The sequence below is a fragment of the Labrus mixtus genome, chromosome 21 (assembly GCF_963584025.1).
Source record: "Labrus mixtus chromosome 21, fLabMix1.1, whole genome shotgun sequence".
Classification (NCBI taxonomy): Eukaryota; Metazoa; Chordata; class Actinopteri; order Labriformes; family Labridae; genus Labrus; species Labrus mixtus.
Window position 1 is genome coordinate 13,496,047 of NC_083632.1, and position 21,316 is coordinate 13,517,362.

The following is a 21,316-nucleotide window of genomic DNA, read 5'->3' on the forward strand; positions in this document are numbered from 1 at the left end:
TTTCACCCCTGTTAACCACAACAGCTTCCGATGACGCAAAATTACGATTTTTGCGTCATCGGAGGCTCCTTTTCAGAGTTAAAAATACAAAGATTTCCCGTCTCAGGGGAAAATGAGGGCAGGACGCACAACCATTCAAAACAGGTTTCTAATGATACAAAGCTTAATGCAAATGGGTGACGTGTCCCTTTAAGACTGACAGACTGAGAAATATAGTGAGATAGAGACAGACAGGTAGACAGAAGTAAACATTTCAGACATACAGTCAGACAGACTGTGAGAAGTAAGGTGAGGCTGATAGACAGGCTGACAGACAGACAGATAGACAGATAGACAGGGAAACAGTGTCAAAAGAGATACACTCAGACAGACACTCATTTTAATTGTAAATCAGGCGTCTGAAAAACAGCCCAACAGGTTGGAGGACAGCTGGAGTCACTCAGGCCTGCAGAGTGAATGTGAGCTTAGCAGCGCCCCCTTGTGCTCCTCCTCTGCTATAACACCTGTAACAGCTGCTCTGTGTCTCTCCCACAGGATGAAGAGAATGGAAATGCGACTGGAAAAGGTGAGTGTTTGTTTATGTTTGTTTGATCAGTACGAGTGTCTTTATACTAAGCTCTTCTGTATCTATGACCTTACACTCATGTACTCAGGATTTGTGGACGTGTCAGCTGAATTTGGATTCAGGGTTAAGTGTGAAAACATAACCTGATAGTGTTTGTTTGTGTTCAAGCAGGTTGTCAGCAGGCTCGTTTGGAGCCGATGGACACCATCTTTGTTAAGAGTGTCAAAGACAGTGGGCCCGCCCAAGAAGCTGGGCTGCGTACAGGTAGACAACACACACATACACACACAGCTTATGATGGCAGAGCTCAGGGTCATTACAAAGCGGCAAACTTTGGTGTTGAGATATGAATCTGATCAGCCTGATTTGGCTGCAAAAAGATGCAGATAAAAATGTAGCTAAGTTGAACTCAATGAATAAGCAACAGGTTTAAAAAAGAAAAACTACTCTGCATCAGATTGCTTTTCTTCATTTTGAGAGTCTATTCTTGAAAATAGAAAATCCTACTACTCTTGCTCAGCATCACCTTTTATAAAGTGTGGTCTCAAAACACTTACAAAAGGTCCACAGGGACTGAATCACTGTTTTACATCCTACGCGCCTCCTTCATGAGATAGTTGAATGTTTTAACACTTCCTTTAAAGAGAAGGTATTGACTTGACTGCTTTTTGTGTGTGTGTGTGTGTGTGTGTGTGTGTGTGTGTGTGTGTGTGTGTGTGTGTGTGTGTGTGTGTGTGTGTGTGTGTGTGTGTGTGTGTGTGTGTGTGTGTGTGTGTGTGTGTGTGTGTGTGCGCGCGCGCGCGCGCGTGTGTGTGTGTGTGTGTGCGCGTGTGTGTGTGTGTGTGTTCAGGGGACAGATTGGTGAAGGTGAACGGGGAGAGCATCCTAGGTAAAACCTACTCTCAAGTGATCGCGCTCATCCAGAACAGGTAAAAGACTTCAGCGTTTATAAAATATATTTAATGATCACATCCGACTCGTCGCGCGTGTTGTAATGATATTTTGATCTTTTTATATCTTTGTGTGTAGTGAAAACATTCTGGAGCTTTCCATTATGCCAAAAGACGAGGATGTGTTGCAGTTGGTAAGTGTGAGTATTATCTTTTCTTCTTCTTTCTGCTCTCCTCCCCTTCTCACCTTGTTGCTGTGTGAAGCCAAAGTTAGCACTTAGCTAGGGTGTTTATGTAATAACATGGATTGTGTATTTATATAAGGATTCATGTACTAATTCAAGTTTAACTTTAGAAATCACTATTGTGCATGCACGGGAAGGACTTTGATATGAGCTTGTAGATAGGATTATAGAAAGGTAATGAACGGAGGCCTTTGAACCAACACAAGGATATAAACATTGAGAAATCATTTTCATACGAGTGGTTTTTGATAAACATGCTGAGAATATATTCATTATTTACCTGAAGCCACTCAAGAAGAGCTTTGCCCGTTATGTCTGCAGCATAAAAAATACATTGTTGGGGGGAAATGTAAAATGTTGGCATGCTGTACTGAAATACTTTCGATACGTTGTTTTGGTTGAGGATTCAGCACCCATAGAAGTTACTGAAGGTGAGCAAGTTTTTTTTAGGATTTACTTTTTTAGAATATGAATAAATACATTTATTATTGTTCACATTTTTGGTCATAATTCACCTCAAATTTAGCCTTTTATTAGAAATAATGTTGATAAAAATGTTCTTAAGCTTAACAAATGTCATGTGCAGACTTCAATGCAGACAAATATAAAAAAGTGTAACAAACTATAAACCTTTCTTTGTCAAGCCTGATGTACTTTATTTCTTCTTAAAAACACACCAATGAGCTTCACTCACTGACTAAAATTAAGTCATGTTGTCCTGCTTTATTCACATCGGGTGTGTTAGTGTTAATGTTCCTACTAAACTTTATTGGATCAGAACTGAGAGGACGTCTCACAACAAAAGCCTTGTTAGAAAACAAGGGGGTACAAGGAGAGAAGGAGGCGTCGACTAAAATTACACCAAAGATATTTACTTTATTAGACAGTTCTGATCTAAACTATGGCTCTTTTGAAAACACTCCCAGAAATCCTCAACGTATTGGGCAAATCGTTTTTTTAACACCAACCCTTACAAAGTAAATGTCTACTAGAGAGGCATTTAATTTAACTTGGTGATGAGACAAAATGTTTTCAGCGTTCAGTGTTCTGTATTTAAGGATTCGAATGAAGTCAGTGATAGTCTGATAAAGGGCCTAAGGTAAAACCCTGAGTTTAAAAGGTAACATCATCATTCAGCACGTGACAGACTTGATTATGGGCCCGGTCGTACATTAATGTAACGTGGTCCAACTGCAAAAATATTTCTCAAGATTTATTTTCAGATTCATGTCTCAAACACGATGCGTTGTTTGGTTTGGTCTTCTGATTGAAGAGAAAAATATAGATATGTCGATATTTAAAAACATGACTACTTATTTCTTTAAGGCTGGATTGAATTATACTGCAGAACTTTTTCTTCAGCATTTGTCTTAGTTTGAATATTAAAACCCGGTGCTTTAGATTAGTTTAGTGAATGCAGATAGAAGTAAAGCTGCATGGTGCACGATGCATCAGCCTCTCTCTCCTCGATCTGCTCCCTCACCTTTACTCTTGTGTCATTTTGTCAGGTTTTACATTGTGTCCTAACCCTTTTTATCCTCAGGCGTACTCCCAGGATGCCTACCTTAAAGGCAATGAGCCATATTCAGGTGTGGCCCAGAACCTCCCCGAGCCCCCACCTCTCTGTTACCCCACCACAAAGACCAGCCCCGCTGCGCCCCCGCCCAGCGACGGCCTACACACTCCCCTGGACAATTGGCAGTGCCGACCCGGCCCCACCACATCCCCGCTGGACAACCGGCCCCCTAATGTTTCTCCCCCCACCTCCGGCTGGTCCGGGGGTCCCGAGGATTCCAGTGCTTACTTTGCTCCGTCGGGTCGGCACCGCGTCCGCTCCTCCTCGGCCATCAGTGCGCTGGACTTTCACTTCGCTAACCACAACGCTGCAATCGCCTCTGCAACCCTGCCTGCGCCACGGAAGAGCAGCATGCCGGCATCTTCCCGCACTCGAGCTGATGCCCTCTGTCACCAGGCTCTGTCGGACTGGTACTACAGCCAGGCTGAGGCTGCCGAGTCTATGTCTCCTCGCCATCGCAGTATATCTCAGGACCGTTTGGCAGAACTAGGGCTGGGTTTGGCTCTCGGCCCCGGACCTGCACCTGCTCCCACGATCTCTGCTGAGCAACGCAGAAGAGAAACCCTCCTGTACCACCACCAGACGGCCGCTGCTTCCCATGATTCATATTGGTTAGGGGGCTGGGGTGGGGTATCAGGACCAGGCAGCAGGTCGTGCTCTGAGAACCTGCTGGCAGCATACGCTGAGTACGAGCATAACTACGGGCGCTCTGTGGAAACACTCGCACAAGCCTCTGCTCTGGTCTCATCACGCTACGATCACTCCTCACAAGGATCCCAAACCGAAAAATTCAATGAGCAGAAAGACCAGAGAGTCCCAGCAGGGCATCAGCACCAAACCGCAGTGACGAGCCCCATCACAGCCGCCTCCACCGCATCTCCTAGTGGCAGACAGCCAGGTCAACAGGTGGCTGAACCCCAAACCAGAAGAGTAAAAGGTGAAGAGTTGGTGGGCTACCAAAGCTACAGCCCTTCTTTCTCACGTAAAGCCGGCCACCTCCTCCAGCAGGCTCACTCCTTCAGAGAGCCCGGCTACAGCGGGCCCCACCTCAACTGGAGCCCTGGCAGCAGAAATGATGGTGGGATGGTACCCAGGCCTCAGTCGACCCCCGCCCTGTCTGCGTCAGAGGAGGAGAGAGCCCGACTCGGTGAGGACAGGGAGGTCATCTCCCCCATCTCCCTCAATCAAGAGGTGGTGTTGAGGCAGAAGCCGCCGTCAGGCCGTCGTACCCCGGTTCAGGCCCTCCGACATCCTCACTATGCCTCACCTGTGGAGTCACCTGAGCCCCCTGCTTTGATACCCTCACCAGGGACGCCCTCTCCAGTCTCTGGGCCCGGCCCCAACCGTAGGGCTAATGGTAGCCTGGCACAGCATGCATTCAACTCCCTGTCCTCTATTCCCTTCATAGGTTAGTGACCTTTTCTCTGTAGCAACTGACTTTATGCAGCTGTGGCAAAATTGACCTTTAACATGTTCTGATAATGCCATGGATTTTGAATTGAATTGGTTGCGGTGTTTCACGGACCTGGTGGAAATAAAACCAGAGAAAAAAAGAGAAAAGTTAAACACAATGAAGCTTCAGGTGTGTTCAGACCAAAAGCAAAGAAACACAATTAAAGACAAATAAATACTCAGAATTAGTTGACCACAATTCAAAATCAAGACTTTAGAGTTGATGCCTTTCTTATGTCGCTTATCATTGCACTTGTTTGAGCAGCTGTGGTTCAGTGGTAGAGTCAGTCGTCTCTCAACCGAGGGGGTTAAATCCCCAGCCCCTGCAGGCACATATCGAAGGGTCCTTGGGCAAGACACTGAACCCTGAATTGCTCCCACTGCTACTTCAGAGGCGTCAGCGGCGGATGAATGTGTATGAATGTGTATGAATGGGATTAGCACGTAGCAGCCTCTGTCATCAGTGTGTGATTGTGATGTGTACGGGTGAAACGTAGTTCAACCGTCGGTGAGTGGTCGTCGCCCTAGTTTTTGTGGTGTGTCGGCTCCGTCGGCCCCTGTCAGCCTTTTTCCGGCCGATTCGACATGTTGAATCAACGTCGGTGAGAGGAATCTCTCTGATTGGCTGTTGGGAGGTTTCATTTATCTCCAGCTCTCGACACAGGTTCAGGAAAGCCCCTTGAGCATGCCGCTGTAGTATCCATGCTTTCACCCATTAGTGCGGTTTCTTCTTATTTGTCTCCTCTGCCTCTTCTTTTCTTTTTCCACTAAAAGACCAAGGACTGACAACGCCAGCGCCATTTTCAACTTTTTATCAGATATTATTCTCCATTAGTAGACTACCTATAATAAGAGTGGTGAGCGACAGCGGTGTGAAAAAGGTCTTCTTGTATCATAACAACAGACTACCGCCACCTGCTGGCATGGAGAGTTATTTCCTCTCACTCATGCTCAGAACGTACGTGGTGGTTAGCGACGCCACAGACAGCCTTTGTTGCCACTAGTTCTTTGCCGTCTGTTTGGTGTGTCAGGGCCTTTATGGCTTTTTATTAACCATCACAAATAAACACAAATGGACCTGCAGCCAACATGTTCAAAGTACCACGAGGATTCTCTTTGCTTTTTTTCTGAACACAGTGTTTTGGTGCTTCTTAAAAGCATCCACAAAAAGGCTTTTCCAGGATGCGAGGAGGACAGCATTAATGGAGTTCATAAATAAATGCACAGCCGCATTTTGAAGAAGTTACAAACTGGTAAAAAGTGGCCTGAGTGATTCCTCTGCATCGGGAGTCAGAGTGATCCAACCAACTGAGACTAATACTATATAAACTATTATATAATTACTCAAAGTTGTGGCATTTTCGGTCATTCAAAGGAACATTTTTATTCATAGATTCAATCATTCTGTGTCTGTTGCTACAGAGCTCTCTAATATAAAACGTACTTCTATGTGGCCGTGATAGAGCAACTTTAATGTGTGTTTATAACCATCTCTGTGTGTTATAAACATGTCAACATTATGCCTGTACCCTCAGTTTATGTTTGTGTCCGTGTTCTTAGCTGTGTTGATGTTAACTAAATGTTAAATGTTTAAGTACGAGCCTTAACTCACCCAGTGTTTGTGTATTGTAAAGAAACAACGACAACAGTAGATGGAGTTTTGAGTTCTGGAAACATTTCATAGAAGCAGAGCTGCTCGCTGCCCGTTAGGTGAACACGCGCTGTTACAACACTTTTCTTCAAGGAAATCAGAGAACTATTTTCTGCTGCTTTAATGCTGCAGTACGCCACCTCCCTGCTCAGGGATCTTTCCTGCTCCAGCCTTATTTAGTCTGATATCTTTATGTGTCAAGATTCCTGCGTCCACTGATGTTTTCAGAGATCCTTCAGCTATTTGTCAGGGGTTAAATATAGCACACACCAAACCACTGCCACTAATCTTTGCATCTTTTAAAAATACGACAAATCAAACACTTTCAGACTTAAAGGTCACATATTAAGAAAAGTACACTTTACCATGTTTCTCTAACTCTAATATATGTCTGTAGTCCGTCTACATAACCCCCAATGATGAGAAAAGTCCATCCTCTCGGTCTTTTCCCTGCTCCACTTTTCAGAAAATGTGTACTCAAACAGGCCGTTTGGAGATTTTCCCTTCATGGAAGCCTGGCCTGTTGCATCTGTGGGTGTTGTAATCACCCACACTTTTCACTGAAACGTAATTTCATCCTCCACACTTTTTACCGGGGGGGGGGACATATTGGTCAAGTCAGATTTATTGAAAGACGTTTCAGCCAATCACAGCAGTTCAACCAACCCCCCAGGCCAGGCCAGAGAAGAGTTTCTGTAAATGGGGCGCACAACCACTAGGCATCCATCGCCCTGGTTTTCAGTTTGCGTTTTAATCTGTTTGGACAAACTCTGGTTCTCCATCAGGTGTTGTTTCAGCCTCCAGAGCAGCTCTGCTTTAGATCAATGTTCTAACAAACCAAACTCCACCTGCTGTCGTTTGCTCCTGTCGCTGTGTCGTTCATGATCTGTTCCCTTGTTGGTGCTCACCTGTGTGATGACCTTTCAGATGAACCCGCCAATCCTAGCATTGACCCTCAGGCCTGCTATGTGCCAGCCTGCTCTGTGGTGTCCAGTTCCCAGGCCTCCATCCTCACTACCACCTCTGTCTCCCCCACCCTCACATCCATCACTCCCATTGTTCGACTTCGTTCTCAGGACTGCAGTGAGTCTCACGTTAAACCCTGAGAGGCTGAAATGAGAGCTAGACCAATATATTGTCATTCTTCAAGTCTGTTTGATCTGATATCAGTAAAAATCACTGCAAGTACACAATGTCTACGACACATATATATTTGTCTAGCCTTAGCCTCATTCTATCTCTAAGGGTCCCTTTAGTCTTCTGAAAAACATTTGACTTTTTTTGGGGGTCTAAATGATGAGCAGGTACAAAAGCTTTTAAAACTGCTTCAGTAGATTAGTTAAGTGAAACCTTGCATCTTAATCGATGGCAGTAAATCCCTCAGGATCGAAAGCTTTTTGTTGATTAAAGCTCCTTTTTTAACAAGCAACAGGCGTAGCATTGCTCTCTTTAAAGCTACAAATATACACTGATGAAAACAGTCATTTAACCTGCACTCACACTGCTCCAGCACTAACCGGGCTTGAGTTTACCGCTTGTACATAACGTCATAATAAAACACATGAATGGCTTCACGTGGTCATGAATGGTGCTTAGTTTACAAGACAGGCGACCTCGGAAAAAAAGAAAAAAAGAAAAACACAGAGAACATGACAGCTACTTTACTGTGGCTTATTTTGAGTCAGAACACATAGACTGTAGAAGCCCGTCCAAGCTTTGTAGCCGTGCTTGTGCTCGTGCATGAACTGTACACCTCTTCAAAGCGTGCCAGGGCCGAGGAAGTGTACCGTGCTTGAGCTTGGATCGGAGCACTCACACTAGTCAAAAGAAATGGGCTTCAGGGGTGAAGCGTGCTTAGGCCCGGTACAGATTGCCTAGTGTGAGTGCGGCCCCATTAGACCGTTTTTTAAATGGGTTTCTGTGTGTTACACAAATATTGTGTCAGAGCTGAGCTAACCTTTCAGTCACGTCACACAATACCACAAATAAAGAAGGCAAAGTAAATCAGAAGCTCCTGTGTTCAAAAAGGTAACGAGTGGTTCTGTCGATGGAGTCTGCTGGCTTCGAGAAGATTGATGTAGAACTATCTTTCTTTTCAACAAAAACATTTTTCTCTGTATTCATCTTTTTTTTTATGTGATGCGTCAGCTGTTTTCACACATGTACAAAACTCCTGAAAATTGTGAGCTGCATGTGTGAATGAAAACAGCAAAAAAAAAGATTTGCCTGACTCTTCCCTGACTTTTTAAATACCCTCAGTAAAATGATAAAATGACAAACGCCCTGTGATTGGTCCGCTGCGTAGCATTGTATTTACCGCATTTACAATGTTTTTGATATCGCCGCTTTTTTCAAAATTCTGCAGAAGGAAAACACGAGATCGCCATTCATCAGCTCCAAATCCAACATCATACGCCTGGTCTCAGTCACCATGGTTTCCTTTACATAAACAAGCAGAGAACGTGGGGGAACTGAAAACTGGCGATCCAACAAGCATAGAAATCGCGCTCTCATCCTGTGTTTGTAGGCGGAGTATTGCTGAGCTACTCAGACTCACCAGCACACGTATGAAGTGAAGATGTGGGCCACTAAGGCGTAGCTACCGTGTAGATTTGAAGAATAACAATGCAGCCTTTAATATCTGCTTTGCAGCTTCTGGCTGAAGCAATCATCTGGTTGCATCATAACATGTTTGGTTTCTAGTTATTTAGGTCCCTAGATGTCTTAAAGATACAGTACAGCCTAGGCTTATTAACTCTTGAATCACCCTTTAATATTCACACAAACATGTCTCCTGACAAGTTTATGTGGAAGTGATTACAACAAAGTACTAACTGTCACATTGTTTATGTTTTTTGATCAGCTCAGCTCATTATGGCTAACATGAAACATTAATCAGTCACAATTTGAACCACCTTCCCCTTTAATGACGTGTCTCCTTGTCATTTCATTTCACCACCAAACACTTCGTTATTCCTTCATGTCTCCGTCTTCCTCCTCTTCTCCTCTCTGACTCGTCCCCTCTCTCCTCAGGAAGTATTAAAGGCCGTCGCTCCTCGTACCTGCTGGCCATCACAACAGAGAGATCCAAGTCCTGTGACGAGGGTCTGAACAACTTCAAAGAAGAAAACAGAGTCTTCTCGTAAGTCCGGGACACTTGAAAAACTGCATTCCTAACAAATATGGCTCAACACCGTCTGTGAATATTTTCTTGAGCCAGTAGCCTAAACTTGTTACATAATGATCCAAAAGCAAACAGCGTTCAAAGGGAGCTGGAACTAAAACAAAAGGGTAATCACTTTTGTAAACATATCCATTTCAATGATTTCACATTTTTAAACAGTTGCAAGTTCCTTCCCTAATTAGTTCAGACTAGATCCTTAAAAACGGCGTCACAAGGACAGACATAATACAAAAAAATAACAACACATACAGGTCATAAAATCAGAAGCAAAGGCAAAAGATGAAGAACTAACAAACATGTAAAGACGTACAATCCATTTAAAAGATTTCTGAAGAGACGTAAAATTCTTTTAACGGAATTTTAAAAAGTAAACTTTAAGTAAAAATTCAAACTTAAGTCAATCCAGGAAAGGCTTTCTGGTCAGAGTTTGCCCTAAGAAGGTTTTAAAAAGAGATCACTCAGCTGACCTGATGTTCTACTTTTTGGAATATTCATTATTTGATATTTTTCTGGTTGTTTATTTGTATATATATATTTTCATTTAGCAGAAGTCTCAGTTCATTATTTAACTCTGTAACCTGTGTGCTTTGTGTCTCACAGTAAACTACCAAAAAGAGTCAAGAGCTTTTTCACTGATGGGGTGAGTCTTCTTTCTACACGTGCTGTCATTTATATTCATATTCCAGCATCCAATCGAAACACTGTTCAGTTTCCTGTTTAGTTTTTAATTCACTTAAACGATGTTTCAGTCTCTGGAGAGCCTGCGAGCCCAGGAGGAGGCGCGGTCAAAGCGTCACTCCACCTCTGAGCTGGGAACCATCACCTTCAGTGACGTTCGTAAGGAGGGCTGGCTGCACTACAAACAGATCCTCACGGAGAAGGGGAAGGTAGGACCAGCAGGCTAACTACACCTGACAAGCTGTCCTTTCAACAGAGGCACATTTAAATGAATATTTAGCAAACGTTAGAAGGTTTACCAGATGATAAAGATAGATTAGTATGTTTATCTTTCTCTGTACTTGTTTCCGGCTGCACGGTGCAGTGGTTAGTGCTGTTACCTTTAGCGAGTAGGTTCCTGGTTTGAATCCCCGTCTGACAGGAGCCTCTCTGTGTGGAGTCTGCATGTTCTCCCTGTGCATGTGTGGGTTCTCTCCGGGTACTCCGGCTTCCTCCCACAGTCCAAAGACGTGCTCGTTAGGTTAACTGCTGACTCTAAATTGTCTGTAGGTGTGAATGTGAGTGTGGCTGGTTGTCTCTCTCTATATGTCAGCCCTGTGATTGGCTGGTGAACAGTCCAGGGTGTAACCCCACCCCTCGCCCAATGACAGCTGACAGCCCCCAGGGCCCCCGAGCGGGTAAAGCGGCATAGTTAATGGATGAATGTTTCCACCAAAAAGCAAATTGTACGCCAAGATTTTGAATTTGATTATTGAAGGGTTCCAACATTCAATTATTCTTTCCTTCTGTCCAAATAAAATCCATTCGTCCGTTTTCGCAAGAATGTAAGTCCCAAGTCTTGCAGGGGGTTTAAGGCATTTCCAGTACAATACCTCTATTACTGCTGCACCAAACCACCTGGCAATCTCAGGATCCTTTTTACCCTGACTCATCAACCCAACAAAGATACCTGAACTCATGGAGCAAAACCTCCTCAGTCCAGTGAAACTTCTTTTTGAAGTGAGGGAGTACGTTGATTAAAGCATTTTTTTTTTTTCTTATTACAGAAAGTAGGAGGTGGCATGCGGCCGTGGAAGCGCGTCTTCTCCGTGCTGCGTTCCCATTCCCTCTTCCTCTACAAGGACAAGCGGGAGGCCGTTCTTCACGGTGCGGGGGCGGGGCCAGGTCAGGACGAGCATCCTCCAATCAGCATCCGGGGCTGCCTAATCGACATCGCCTACAGTGAAACCAAACGTAAGAACACGCTCAGGCTGACCACGCAGGACTTCTGCGAGTACCTGCTGCAGGCCGAGGACCGGGAAGACATGCTGGTGTGGATCAGGGTCATCCGGGAGAACAGCAAGACCGACAACGAGGTGAGATGTTCAGTTGAACTCGAGATATTACACAAATACACGTGCACAAAACTAAACTCCTACTCTCTGTTTGCTGTAGGAGATCGGTTTCTCAAGACAAGCCCTCATCAACAAGAAGATGAACGACTACAGGAAACACAGGTCAGCTCAGGATTATATTTAGAAAATGTTTGATCACAACTGTCCCTGACTCCATGTGTAATTAGGATTCTCTGTGGCCTCAGGCTGTGTGCCTGTCAGAAACGATCACTTCACCCATTTGTACTTCCAAAAAGCAAGAATAACAAGGCATCCATCTTTTTTTTGTGAACTATATGTCAGGACATTTTTACAAAACTGACTTTATGTTGAACTGCCTTTGTTTCTCTCTCTCTGTGTGCAGTCTGACAGGTAGTAAGCCCGACTCCTCTCCCAGAGCTCATCGTATGATGCCTCCCTTCCTACTGGCAAAGACTGACAACACCTCAGTGAACCGAACCTCCAGAACGGGTGTGTGAGATGGATTTTTGTAGAATCCATTGCCTTTTTTAAGCCATGCTGCTCAGTTTGAATCGAGGCGGCTAGTTTACAAATTCAACAAACTCTAATCCGTTGGGCAAGGTAGTTCGGTTCGTTTTAGTGTGAAAGTTGTCAATCGAACCCTGGTGTGGATCGAGCCGACCTAACTTCAGAAAGCAACCACCGTAGGCCCTCTCAATTATTGCTTAACATGTGAGACCTCAGGCATGCCGTCATTTTTATGTTATTTTTTCTCCCTTAAACAACGTTTATGTTACGTGCCTTATAGATCTGTTTTTACTGCTGTCACTCCACAGTTGCTGATATAAACTGACTCTTTTCTTTCTATACTCCGGTAGCAATTAATCTTGTCGTTGTTGTTGTTTTTTTCCCCGTGTGTGGACTCAGATGACAACAAAGCTCTGTGGGGCATCAACATCATGAAGAAGGCGAAGAAGACGGGCAGTCCGAAGGCTTTTGGCGTGCGACTAGAGGACTGTCAGCCAGCTGTCAATCATAAAGTAAGCCTTTAATTTTTTTAATACCCAGGCCAAATCACAAGAACCCCAACAACGAGATCCAAAGTGACAAGAACTATTCTTTGGTTGAAATGAACGGTCTTATTTGGACTGATTGACTGACTGGTTGATAAATACCATAGTTTTCTTTGTTTATTCAATCCTTACATAGACTTGATTTTCTTTGTTTGTACATGACCCTCATAGTGTAAACTTTAAAAAGATGCTGCGTAAATCCAAGATGGCAGTAAAAGTCACTGTAAAAGACAGTTGTTTGCCTTTATATCAGTCTCATGTGTAATTGGACGTTTTCACAGTCTCAGCAACGTCAACGTAATGGCGTGAAACGCTTCATTATATGCAGAAAGATCACATCAGCCATGTGGTATGAACTTCATCATTCCCACCCCTCCCTTACAGTGAATTTTCCAGAACATTTTCTTCTGCGTTCTCACAGCGGCTCAACCCGATTCATGCAGAGAAAAAACCTGAACCTGAAGTTGGGGTGAAAGTTTGGCCATCTGCGTTCATGCATGCAGCTCATCCTGAATATTTTGCGAAAGTCTTCAGGAGATTTGTGCATGTGTCAAAAGTTCAAAAAATAGAAAAAAGACTAGTGTGCACACGTCCAAGCAAATTATATACAGGTGCAGGACAAGGGGGAAGGTCCTGGTATATTTGCCTGAAGAAGATTCTTTGGATCGAAACGTTGCCTTTAATAAAGTTGATCATTTGGAGCTGTACAGTGTGCAGACCTGTCCTCTTTTTTCTGTCAAAACTCCATTATTGTAATTATATCGTGATAGTTGGAGGAATGATGTGCATGAAATGTTAAATCACGATTTCATGCCAAACTCAATTGTCCTTCTGTCTTTTCTCTCTACCCTCCTCTCTCCTTCCATCTCTCCACAGTTTGTCCCTCTGATCGTGGAGATGTGCTGTGGTGTGGTGGAGACCACAGGTTTGGATTACACCGGTATCTACCGGGTGCCGGGGAACAACGCCATGGTGTCCAACCTGCAGGAGCATCTCAACAAAGGCCTGGACATCAACACTGCTGAGGAGGTGTGCAGACTTCATGGTTACACTTATATACACCTTATAAGAACAACCTTTTTAAACTGATGTACAAGTATAACTGAGACTAGTTTCATACCATTATTCAGAAAAGATGTGCTGTTTTATTTTGAAATGTTCCTCTAGAAACTCTTTAATTAACCCTTTCTGTTCCCTCAGAGATGGCAGGACCTGAATGTGATCAGCAGCCTGCTCAAATCCTTCTTCCGAAAACTTCCCGAGCCGCTGTTTACTGACGGTGAGTCCAGATCTATTTTTATTGTACTTACGGGGAACGAGTGTTGTAGTCAAGACCACACTAACCGAGAGCAAGACAGGCCTGAGATCAGAGTGCTCTCAGACCAAGACGAGGCCGAGACATTTAGGGATCGAGACCGAGCCAAGACCAAGATTCTATTTTTCTAGTTCAGGTTTGCTTTTAAATAACTGTGATAGCAATAAACCAAGTCTTTGCACTTTTGTTTTCGAAGCACAACAATGTAAAAAAATCTGTCATCGTAGCGAGTTTGTTCGTCTTACTTCTTATGAAAAATATGTCTTTATACTTATTAAAAGTCACATTCACCTCACAAGTCCAGAGTGTGTGTGTATTCGTGGTGGGGCAGCTTTTTTTTAAGGTTCTTTCAATGGAGGGTGACTTTTCTAGACGTTGAAAACTCAACTGTAACCTCTTTTCACAGACAAATACAATGACTTCATTGATGCCAACCGGATAGAGGACGCAGAGGATCGACTGAAGACCATGAAGAAACTGGTACGTGTGAGAGGACGGCAAAGAGTCAAACAGCACATCTGTTTGTCAGACTAAACTATCGTATCTGTCTTAACCCCTTGTCTTGACCTCTTCATCCAGATCCATGACCTCCCTGATCACTATTATCACACCATGAAGTTCCTGGTGGGGCACTTAAAGAGGGTGGCAGATAATGCAGAGAAGAACAAGGTGACCTCACCTCCTTGAATGGGCTTTTTTATTTATTTATTTACAAACTTGTGCTCATTACTGAGGCCAAATCTGAACACAACTTTGATTTTATTTCCAGATGGAGCCCAGAAACCTGGCTCTGGTGTTTGGTCCCACTCTGGTCAGGACATCAGAGGACAACATGACCGACATGGTCACACACATGCCCGACCGCTACAAAATAGTGGAGACACTGATCCTGCATGTAAGAATGAAAAACTTCTTCCTCTGAAGCGAGACATACTTCACCCTTCTTTACGAGTTAGTGACGTGTTTGTGTTTGTTTCTCCAACAGCACGACTGGTTCTTCAGTAACAGAGACTTTGATAAAGAGGAGAAGGTATGCGTGAGATCACAGCTGCTTCAAGTGTTATAAATACAGAAGGACATGTTTGTACGCTAACGTCTGCAATTTTGCTTTATTTTTGTTGTTGTGGTTGTGTCTCTGCGTGTGTTTGTGTGTGTGTGTATGTGTGTAGGCCCCGGAGGATAAGCGGGACATGCAGCCTGTACCCAATATTGACCATCTGCTGTCCAACATTGGAAGGCCGGGTATGCCAGGAGAGGCTTCAGGTGAGGAGTGTCAGCATCACACACCGTCGTTAAAGTTATATTTGGCGGTATGGCTCTGTGAGGGATCTCCCTGACCTTCCACATGCTTACGTGGAAAGCATTAGGCAGGAACAGCACACATTCCTGCCCTTCCCGTGCATACAAGGAAAGCTTATAAGGCAGGGAGATAAGCAGCAAACCCAAACAGAGCAAGCACCAATGACAAGCATGACATTGATTAAGTCAGAATAGCATAAAAGGAGGAGCTGGGGAGGAGGAGGGACGCAAATACGCTTGCAGAGGGAGCGGGTGGCCCGGGTTTTTGAATCCGACCTGTGGCTCGCGCGTCTTTCCCCACTCTCTCTCTCCCCGGTTTCTAACTCTATCCACTATCCTATCTCTAAAATAAAGGCATAAAACGTCCAATATGTTTAATGCACATTTGGGGAAACTGTCTGACTTACTGTCTGAGCATACGAAACCTTTTATTTAAAAGCTTCCTTATCTTAACCCACTCTTTACAAGCTCTACTCTGTATACCCTATAAGTGACCTTTAGCTCGGTGTCTTTCCTTCCCAGTAGTTCTCTTTACTTCTCAAGCTGCCATGTCTCTGCCTGTGAATACTCATGATGTTTCCTCCTCTCTCCTTTCCCGTCCTCTCTGCACTCTCTTTCTCTCTAGCTGAGACATTGGATCAGCCTCTTCGGTAGGACCAGGTCTTGCTCGCTGTGTGTTTGTGTTTGTGTTTGGTGCACTTGGACTCGTTTACTCATCTGTTTACTTTTTGTCTGTCTTGTTTTCCACCAAAGTGCCATCTTCCTCTTGTCCTAGAGAAGTTAAAGGTGAACCCTAGCCATTTCTTGCTTCATAATAATCGCAGCTGTTCCATTGATTTTAAAGCAGAGTCCTTTGATAATGGCTAGAGTTCTCCTGAAGGTTGTAGTACTGGTAGTGTGTGCAGTGACTTAGCCAGATACCACACCTTTTTACTACTCCAACAAGCCAGTTCAGACCAGAAATTGTCAGAGACCAGCTGAAAGTTACATTTACTTTCAGTGCAATGCAATGTCTGCTTTTCAGGGTGTTCACCAGCTAAATCATCAAGAGTATTAAGAACAGATTGGGTATGACTATGTGTAATATTATTTGGCTCACTTCAATCATAACAATTTAACAAAATAATTTAATAAAAAGAGCATTTTCTTCAACTCACCAGCCTTACAGGTGAAGACTCATAAATGACTTTACCGGCTGATTTGGCTGATATGACTTTCATTTTTTTTAAATGACCAGCCTAAAGGTTTAAAATCTGCCGCTGGTGACTTCACAAGCTAAGTACCACACTCCTCCATCAGCTGGTAAGAGTCAAGTTGTTCCAGACCATTTCACGCTCCTGATACTTTTACCCTAATTGTTGCGTCTCTTTACAAAACTTGAGTCTGAACTGGCTTCAACACTAATACCATCACTGGTCCCGTGACAACAGGATTCTCATACATATATATATATTTTTTTTACAGATTCCACCACCAGCGATTCTCTTAAGTCAAAGGTAAGAAGAAAATATTTTACTTGTACTTAATTCTTGGACCCAGTTGTTCAAAAATTAACAATTTTCTCCCCATATTTTTACCAGTTAGCAAAGTAATCTATGAGGAGGTTTGGCATCATTTGAGGCATTGAGGCATCATTTGACTGGAATTTTGATTTTGCAGCTTTCATCAGGCTCCAAGAAAGACCTGAATGCCAGGGACTTCCTGCCAATGTCCCTCATCTCTGCTGTGACCCGCAAGCGAAAAAAATGCCTCAGTACCCACCTGCAGGGCAGCAGCACTGACGAGGACTCCGAGCACGAGCCAGTCAAAGCCAGCAACTATGGGGCTGGAGAAGGAGGGGGAGGGGAGGAGGAGCAGGAGAGAGGAGAGGAAGAGGCAGAGAAGGAAGAACTTTTAATTCTTAAAAAAGAAAAACATGAGGGAAAGGAAAATGGGGTGAAAGCTGAAGAGACCACAGAGGGAAAAGATTCATTGGTGGGAGAAGAAGTAGCTGAAAAGGATCTTAGGAACAGAAAAGGAAAGAGAGAACAAAGTTTTACCTGCTTGTACCAACAGACCCATGCCTCATATCCAAGACCCCCACCAGCGACTAATCCTCCTTCCCAGTTGAGACCTCATAATTTAGTCAGAGGACGTCCCACTGTTCCCTTCTGGATCTGCCCCAACAGGCTTCCCACCCTCTACCAGGCACCCAGCTTTCATGGGACCCAACATCCAGACTGGAACCAGTCAGCACCTGTCCGCTATAGGAAGACCAGAGGGGGGAGAACAAGGGCTGTGTCCATGAATCTTGATGTTGAGTTTGGCAGGGGAGACGACATAGTCAGAGGATGGAGGGCAGACAGGGTGGAGGTAATTCGAGTCATTGATGAAACATCAGGTCAGCATGGACGTGATGGGGTTCCTCAGGGATCATATTTGGGTCCTCGGTCGATTCAACAAATAGATCCCCTCCCTCGTCTGCAGAAGGAGGCTCCCCCTTTCTCCTCCTCGTCAGGGTTGATAGATCAAAGCCCTGCAGGACCCTCCACTGTGGTTCTGAGGAGATCCCTGGACCCAAGAGACAAGACGAGAGCGTGGCGCCGTCACACCGTCGTAGTTTAACCCGACTGTTGCATCTACTAATGCAGAACCAAGTACTCACCCTTTACTCACACACACTGAATCGCCTCTGTCTCTGCTTCTGAAGCCACGGTTCATATTGCTTCAGAGATCCCAGTTGGCTGAGGCCTTTTCCTCATTGCTTTTCATTGGCACTAAAGTTAAAAATGTGTTCTTGTTGTTAAAGAATTGTGCAGAGGGGCGTGTCCAGACTTGATTGACTGTTCTGATTTATGCAGAGGTTGCATGAAGTAGTATTGCGCACACAAATCAAAGAATAGCATTTATTTTCTGCCTCTGCCTCCACTGAACAGATTTACCTTTCATATACAGATATCGTATCCCTATGTTTAATACTTTTTTAACGTCAATCTTACAAGCTTCAGTTTTTTTAAAAGCTTAGCAACTTTGGAATAGATGTCTCAATTTAGTCCTTCCTTAATGTGCCAACCGATTACAGCCGTTTTTAGGACTGATCTCCATTCTGATATGCACACTAAAGATGATTCTTTGATGTATTTAGAACCAGAGTATTGTTTTTGGTTTTGAAGATCTGTTGGTTCTCCTCACTCCTGCGAAGACAGTTTGTGATTATGCCTCAAGAAACAGCGTCCCTGAGTAGATGGGGCCGTCATCCCCCACATGGTGGCAGTGCTAACAGTTAGAGAGAAAGGATTTCATGTGAAAAAAAACATCTACAGTATGAAACATGTTTGAGCCTCTGAGTGAATCATATACAAGGTGAAGGACGCGTCGTCCCGTCAGTGTGAATACAGGGGTGTTAACAACAAACCCGGAGGGAGTTTGACGTCACTCTTTTTACAAAGGCATTACTCAATTACATAGTTAAAAGGGATGTTTTTGATATTTGCTATATTAATGATTAAAATTACACATTTATACCTTTAAGGAATCAAAAAGAAATTAGAATTAAAACATTTAAATTAAGGACCAAAAAATTATGTGTAGCATTGAATTGCAATTATAGCCATTAGCAGTCTGACGCAGCATAGTTTAAATAGTTGATTGAACTTAAGCCCCGCCTCTGATTAGGCAATTAGATAATCAAGGTGTAGGGTTTTTTGGGTTGGCACCAGGAGTGGCCAATCAGATTTGCAGGTGGGACCATTGCCATGGCTGGCCAACCTTCTGGACACGCCCCTGATTGTGCGCACATGAAGAGATTTATTCCAAAACTGAAAACAAATACATCAATCTGTTCTTAGAAAATTACTGCAAATGTTATTTTACATGTTTTCATACTACCACTAGGTGGTGACAAAGTAAGGTATTTTCTAATTCTAAAAGGAAGCTTTAACACATATTTCTTAAACGATGTTTTGGAATGAATCTCTTCAACAAAAGGTTATAATAAAAATTCATTTAAATGCCATATTAGACATCACCTCCAGAGCCCAGCAGCTGCTTTCACAATTAACCATCACCAGCAAAGACTTCAGCAGTCGTGCCGCCATGTGATTTTTTATTTTTGAATCCAAACTGACTGACTTTGCTGTACAAATGCTGGTGTCTTCCCCCACTGGTTTTTACCAATGATGTCTTTAACAAAACCCATGTGGGCACACTTACCTACCAGCCTGAGTACAGCACAGAAAACCTCTCAGCCCTTTACAAGCTCTTCCAAAGCCTCCCGTGGATCTACAGGGAACGTCAAAGATCTGCAGGAGCAAAGCAACTCACTCCCTCTCCGGACGATGTCACTCGGGCGTTATGCCAAAGCTTCTGTGGACTAAAAAACTGCATGCATGGGGTCGGTGACATATAAAGATATGCAAACCCTAAGTGTTTAACACAAGCCTATCATGCTTCCCCTATGTGTGTGTGTTTGTGTGTGTGAGGGCGTGTGTATGTTTGAGGAGGAGGGTCAGACTTTTGAGGATACTAACACTGTTTTTATCAGAAAGTTTTTAAAGGCAGCTATGTTAAGTCATGCCAAATAATTTTTTTTCTATTTGGGTATATGTACATTATCAGCAGTATGGAGCCAAAAGACGACCGTGTGCTGCGTTCCTACACAGTCCGGTATTGACTCTACTCCACTCTGCTTGCTTGGAACTGACACTTCTACTTTCTCGAAGTTTTCCACTAGGGTGTCAGTAAACTAGAATTTACACACCAGCTCCCCGCCCAGAAACGCCCAGAGTCGACCAAAACAAACCAAAACATTCAAATCCAGTCAGAGGACAGAGTCTCTGCAGACACAGTCACCACCACACATTTATGGAGGCCCAGAAGGGATGATTGAGCAACATTAGTTTTATATATATCTATATTTTGGGTTTTTTAAGGAAAAAGCTGCTGACTCTCCCATTAATGACAACAAAAATTAAAGTCCTAGGTAACCAATATAGCGTAGTTTACATTTTACCCAAAATAGTCATCACTGTCTAAACTGCACACAAACACGGGCAATTTTGACAGTGTCACCTCCTCTGCGGTAACTTGCGTCTATGAGACGCCGTAACAATTTGACGAAAGCCAGTATTTGCTGCCGTGTGAATTTCAATACGTCACCACTGCTCGCTCTCTTTCCCTCACGGATCAGTGTTCTTTTTAACGTATACATGGGATAAATAAAGTGGCGATATTGAGTGAACATCTGAAATTTACTCGTTATTACAGAAAAAAAATGTATGGAGTAATGTAAGATTAGGGCTCCTGTAGGCAGGAACATTACACAGTGTTAACTTTGAATTTATTGTAAATTTGACAACATATTTGGGCATATTGTCTTGCGAGTGACATTTCCTGCTGACGGTCAGCAGTGTTTTATTTGCTTAGCTTACCAGGAACCTTGGCAAAAGTCATACCAGGAGTAGCAGGTGTAGCCGGGACTGCTGATGGAAAACTAGAAAAGTCCAGTTCAAAAGAAAGCCGAGTGGAGTGATGCAATAGAAAAGAGGCAATGGAGAACCTAAGCAATTGGTTACTGCGAGAGAATCGTCATGGGAGAGTATAACCTCCTTAAATCCAACAACCACTGAGTCTTACCCGAGTGATATTTTTGCATTCTTCCTTTTTCACAGTTTCAGTATTTCTACTTCCTTCCTGTAACTTTAGTTTTTGTAAAACCGAGTCTGAAGAAACAAGAATTTGAGCTGAACCGTTGTGACTGCCAAACCCTGTCGTCTGACCAGACTCCATGTTTGTCTTAATCATATCAGTCTGTCCTCTCTCTCTCTCTCTCTCTCTGTGCCCCTGTGCATGTTCTTTATGTACGTGGATGACTGTGCGTGGACCAATTTTGTAACAGTTGTACAAAGCCTTGTTAAGTTAACCTGTGTATATAAATGTTATACATAATATATTAAATTATTTGTTTTGGAAAATTTTGGATTGTGTGTATTTTTTTCCTCAAATGTGACTTAAAATGATAACGTTACTGACAGTAAGCTGAGTGAAAAAAAACAGTGTTTTATACAGTTTGATAGA

At 43.5% G+C, this 21,316-nt stretch overlaps 1 protein-coding gene across 9 annotated transcripts in view; it reads left to right on the plus strand.

Annotated features, from left to right (window-relative positions):
• Positions 1–21,213, plus strand: part of LOC132955346 (rho GTPase-activating protein 23-like) — a 73,939-nt gene extending 52,726 nt beyond the window's left edge. For 3 of the 9 annotated variants that reach the window (XM_061028169.1, XM_061028168.1, XM_061028163.1), the window contains exons 3-24: positions 535–565; positions 734–829; positions 1,416–1,494; positions 1,595–1,655; positions 3,244–4,684; positions 7,307–7,462; positions 9,413–9,521; positions 10,164–10,203; positions 10,313–10,450; positions 11,288–11,596; positions 11,676–11,737; positions 11,979–12,085; positions 12,503–12,615; positions 13,525–13,677; positions 13,849–13,927; positions 14,370–14,443; positions 14,543–14,632; positions 14,733–14,858; positions 14,949–14,993; positions 15,133–15,226; positions 16,727–16,758; positions 16,922–21,213. In XM_061028169.1, coding sequence (XP_060884152.1) covers positions 535–565; positions 734–829; positions 1,416–1,494; positions 1,595–1,655; positions 3,244–4,684; positions 7,307–7,462; positions 9,413–9,521; positions 10,164–10,203; positions 10,313–10,450; positions 11,288–11,596; positions 11,676–11,737; positions 11,979–12,085; positions 12,503–12,615; positions 13,525–13,677; positions 13,849–13,927; positions 14,370–14,443; positions 14,543–14,632; positions 14,733–14,858; positions 14,949–14,993; positions 15,133–15,226; positions 16,727–16,758; positions 16,922–17,866 — 4,380 coding nt within the window. In that variant the 3' untranslated portion in view covers positions 17,867–21,213. Of the gene's footprint in view, positions 1–534; positions 566–733; positions 830–1,415; positions 1,495–1,594; positions 1,656–3,243; positions 4,685–7,306; positions 7,463–9,412; positions 9,522–10,163; positions 10,204–10,312; positions 10,451–11,287; positions 11,597–11,675; positions 11,738–11,978; positions 12,086–12,502; positions 12,616–13,524; positions 13,678–13,848; positions 13,928–14,369; positions 14,444–14,542; positions 14,633–14,732; positions 14,859–14,948; positions 14,994–15,132; positions 15,227–15,887; positions 15,913–16,015; positions 16,049–16,726; positions 16,759–16,921 lie in introns of all 9 variants that reach the window. The other 6 variants (XM_061028171.1, XM_061028170.1, XM_061028165.1 and 3 more) reach the window with 6 other exon arrangements.
• The last annotated feature ends 103 nt before the right edge of the window (positions 21,214–21,316 follow it).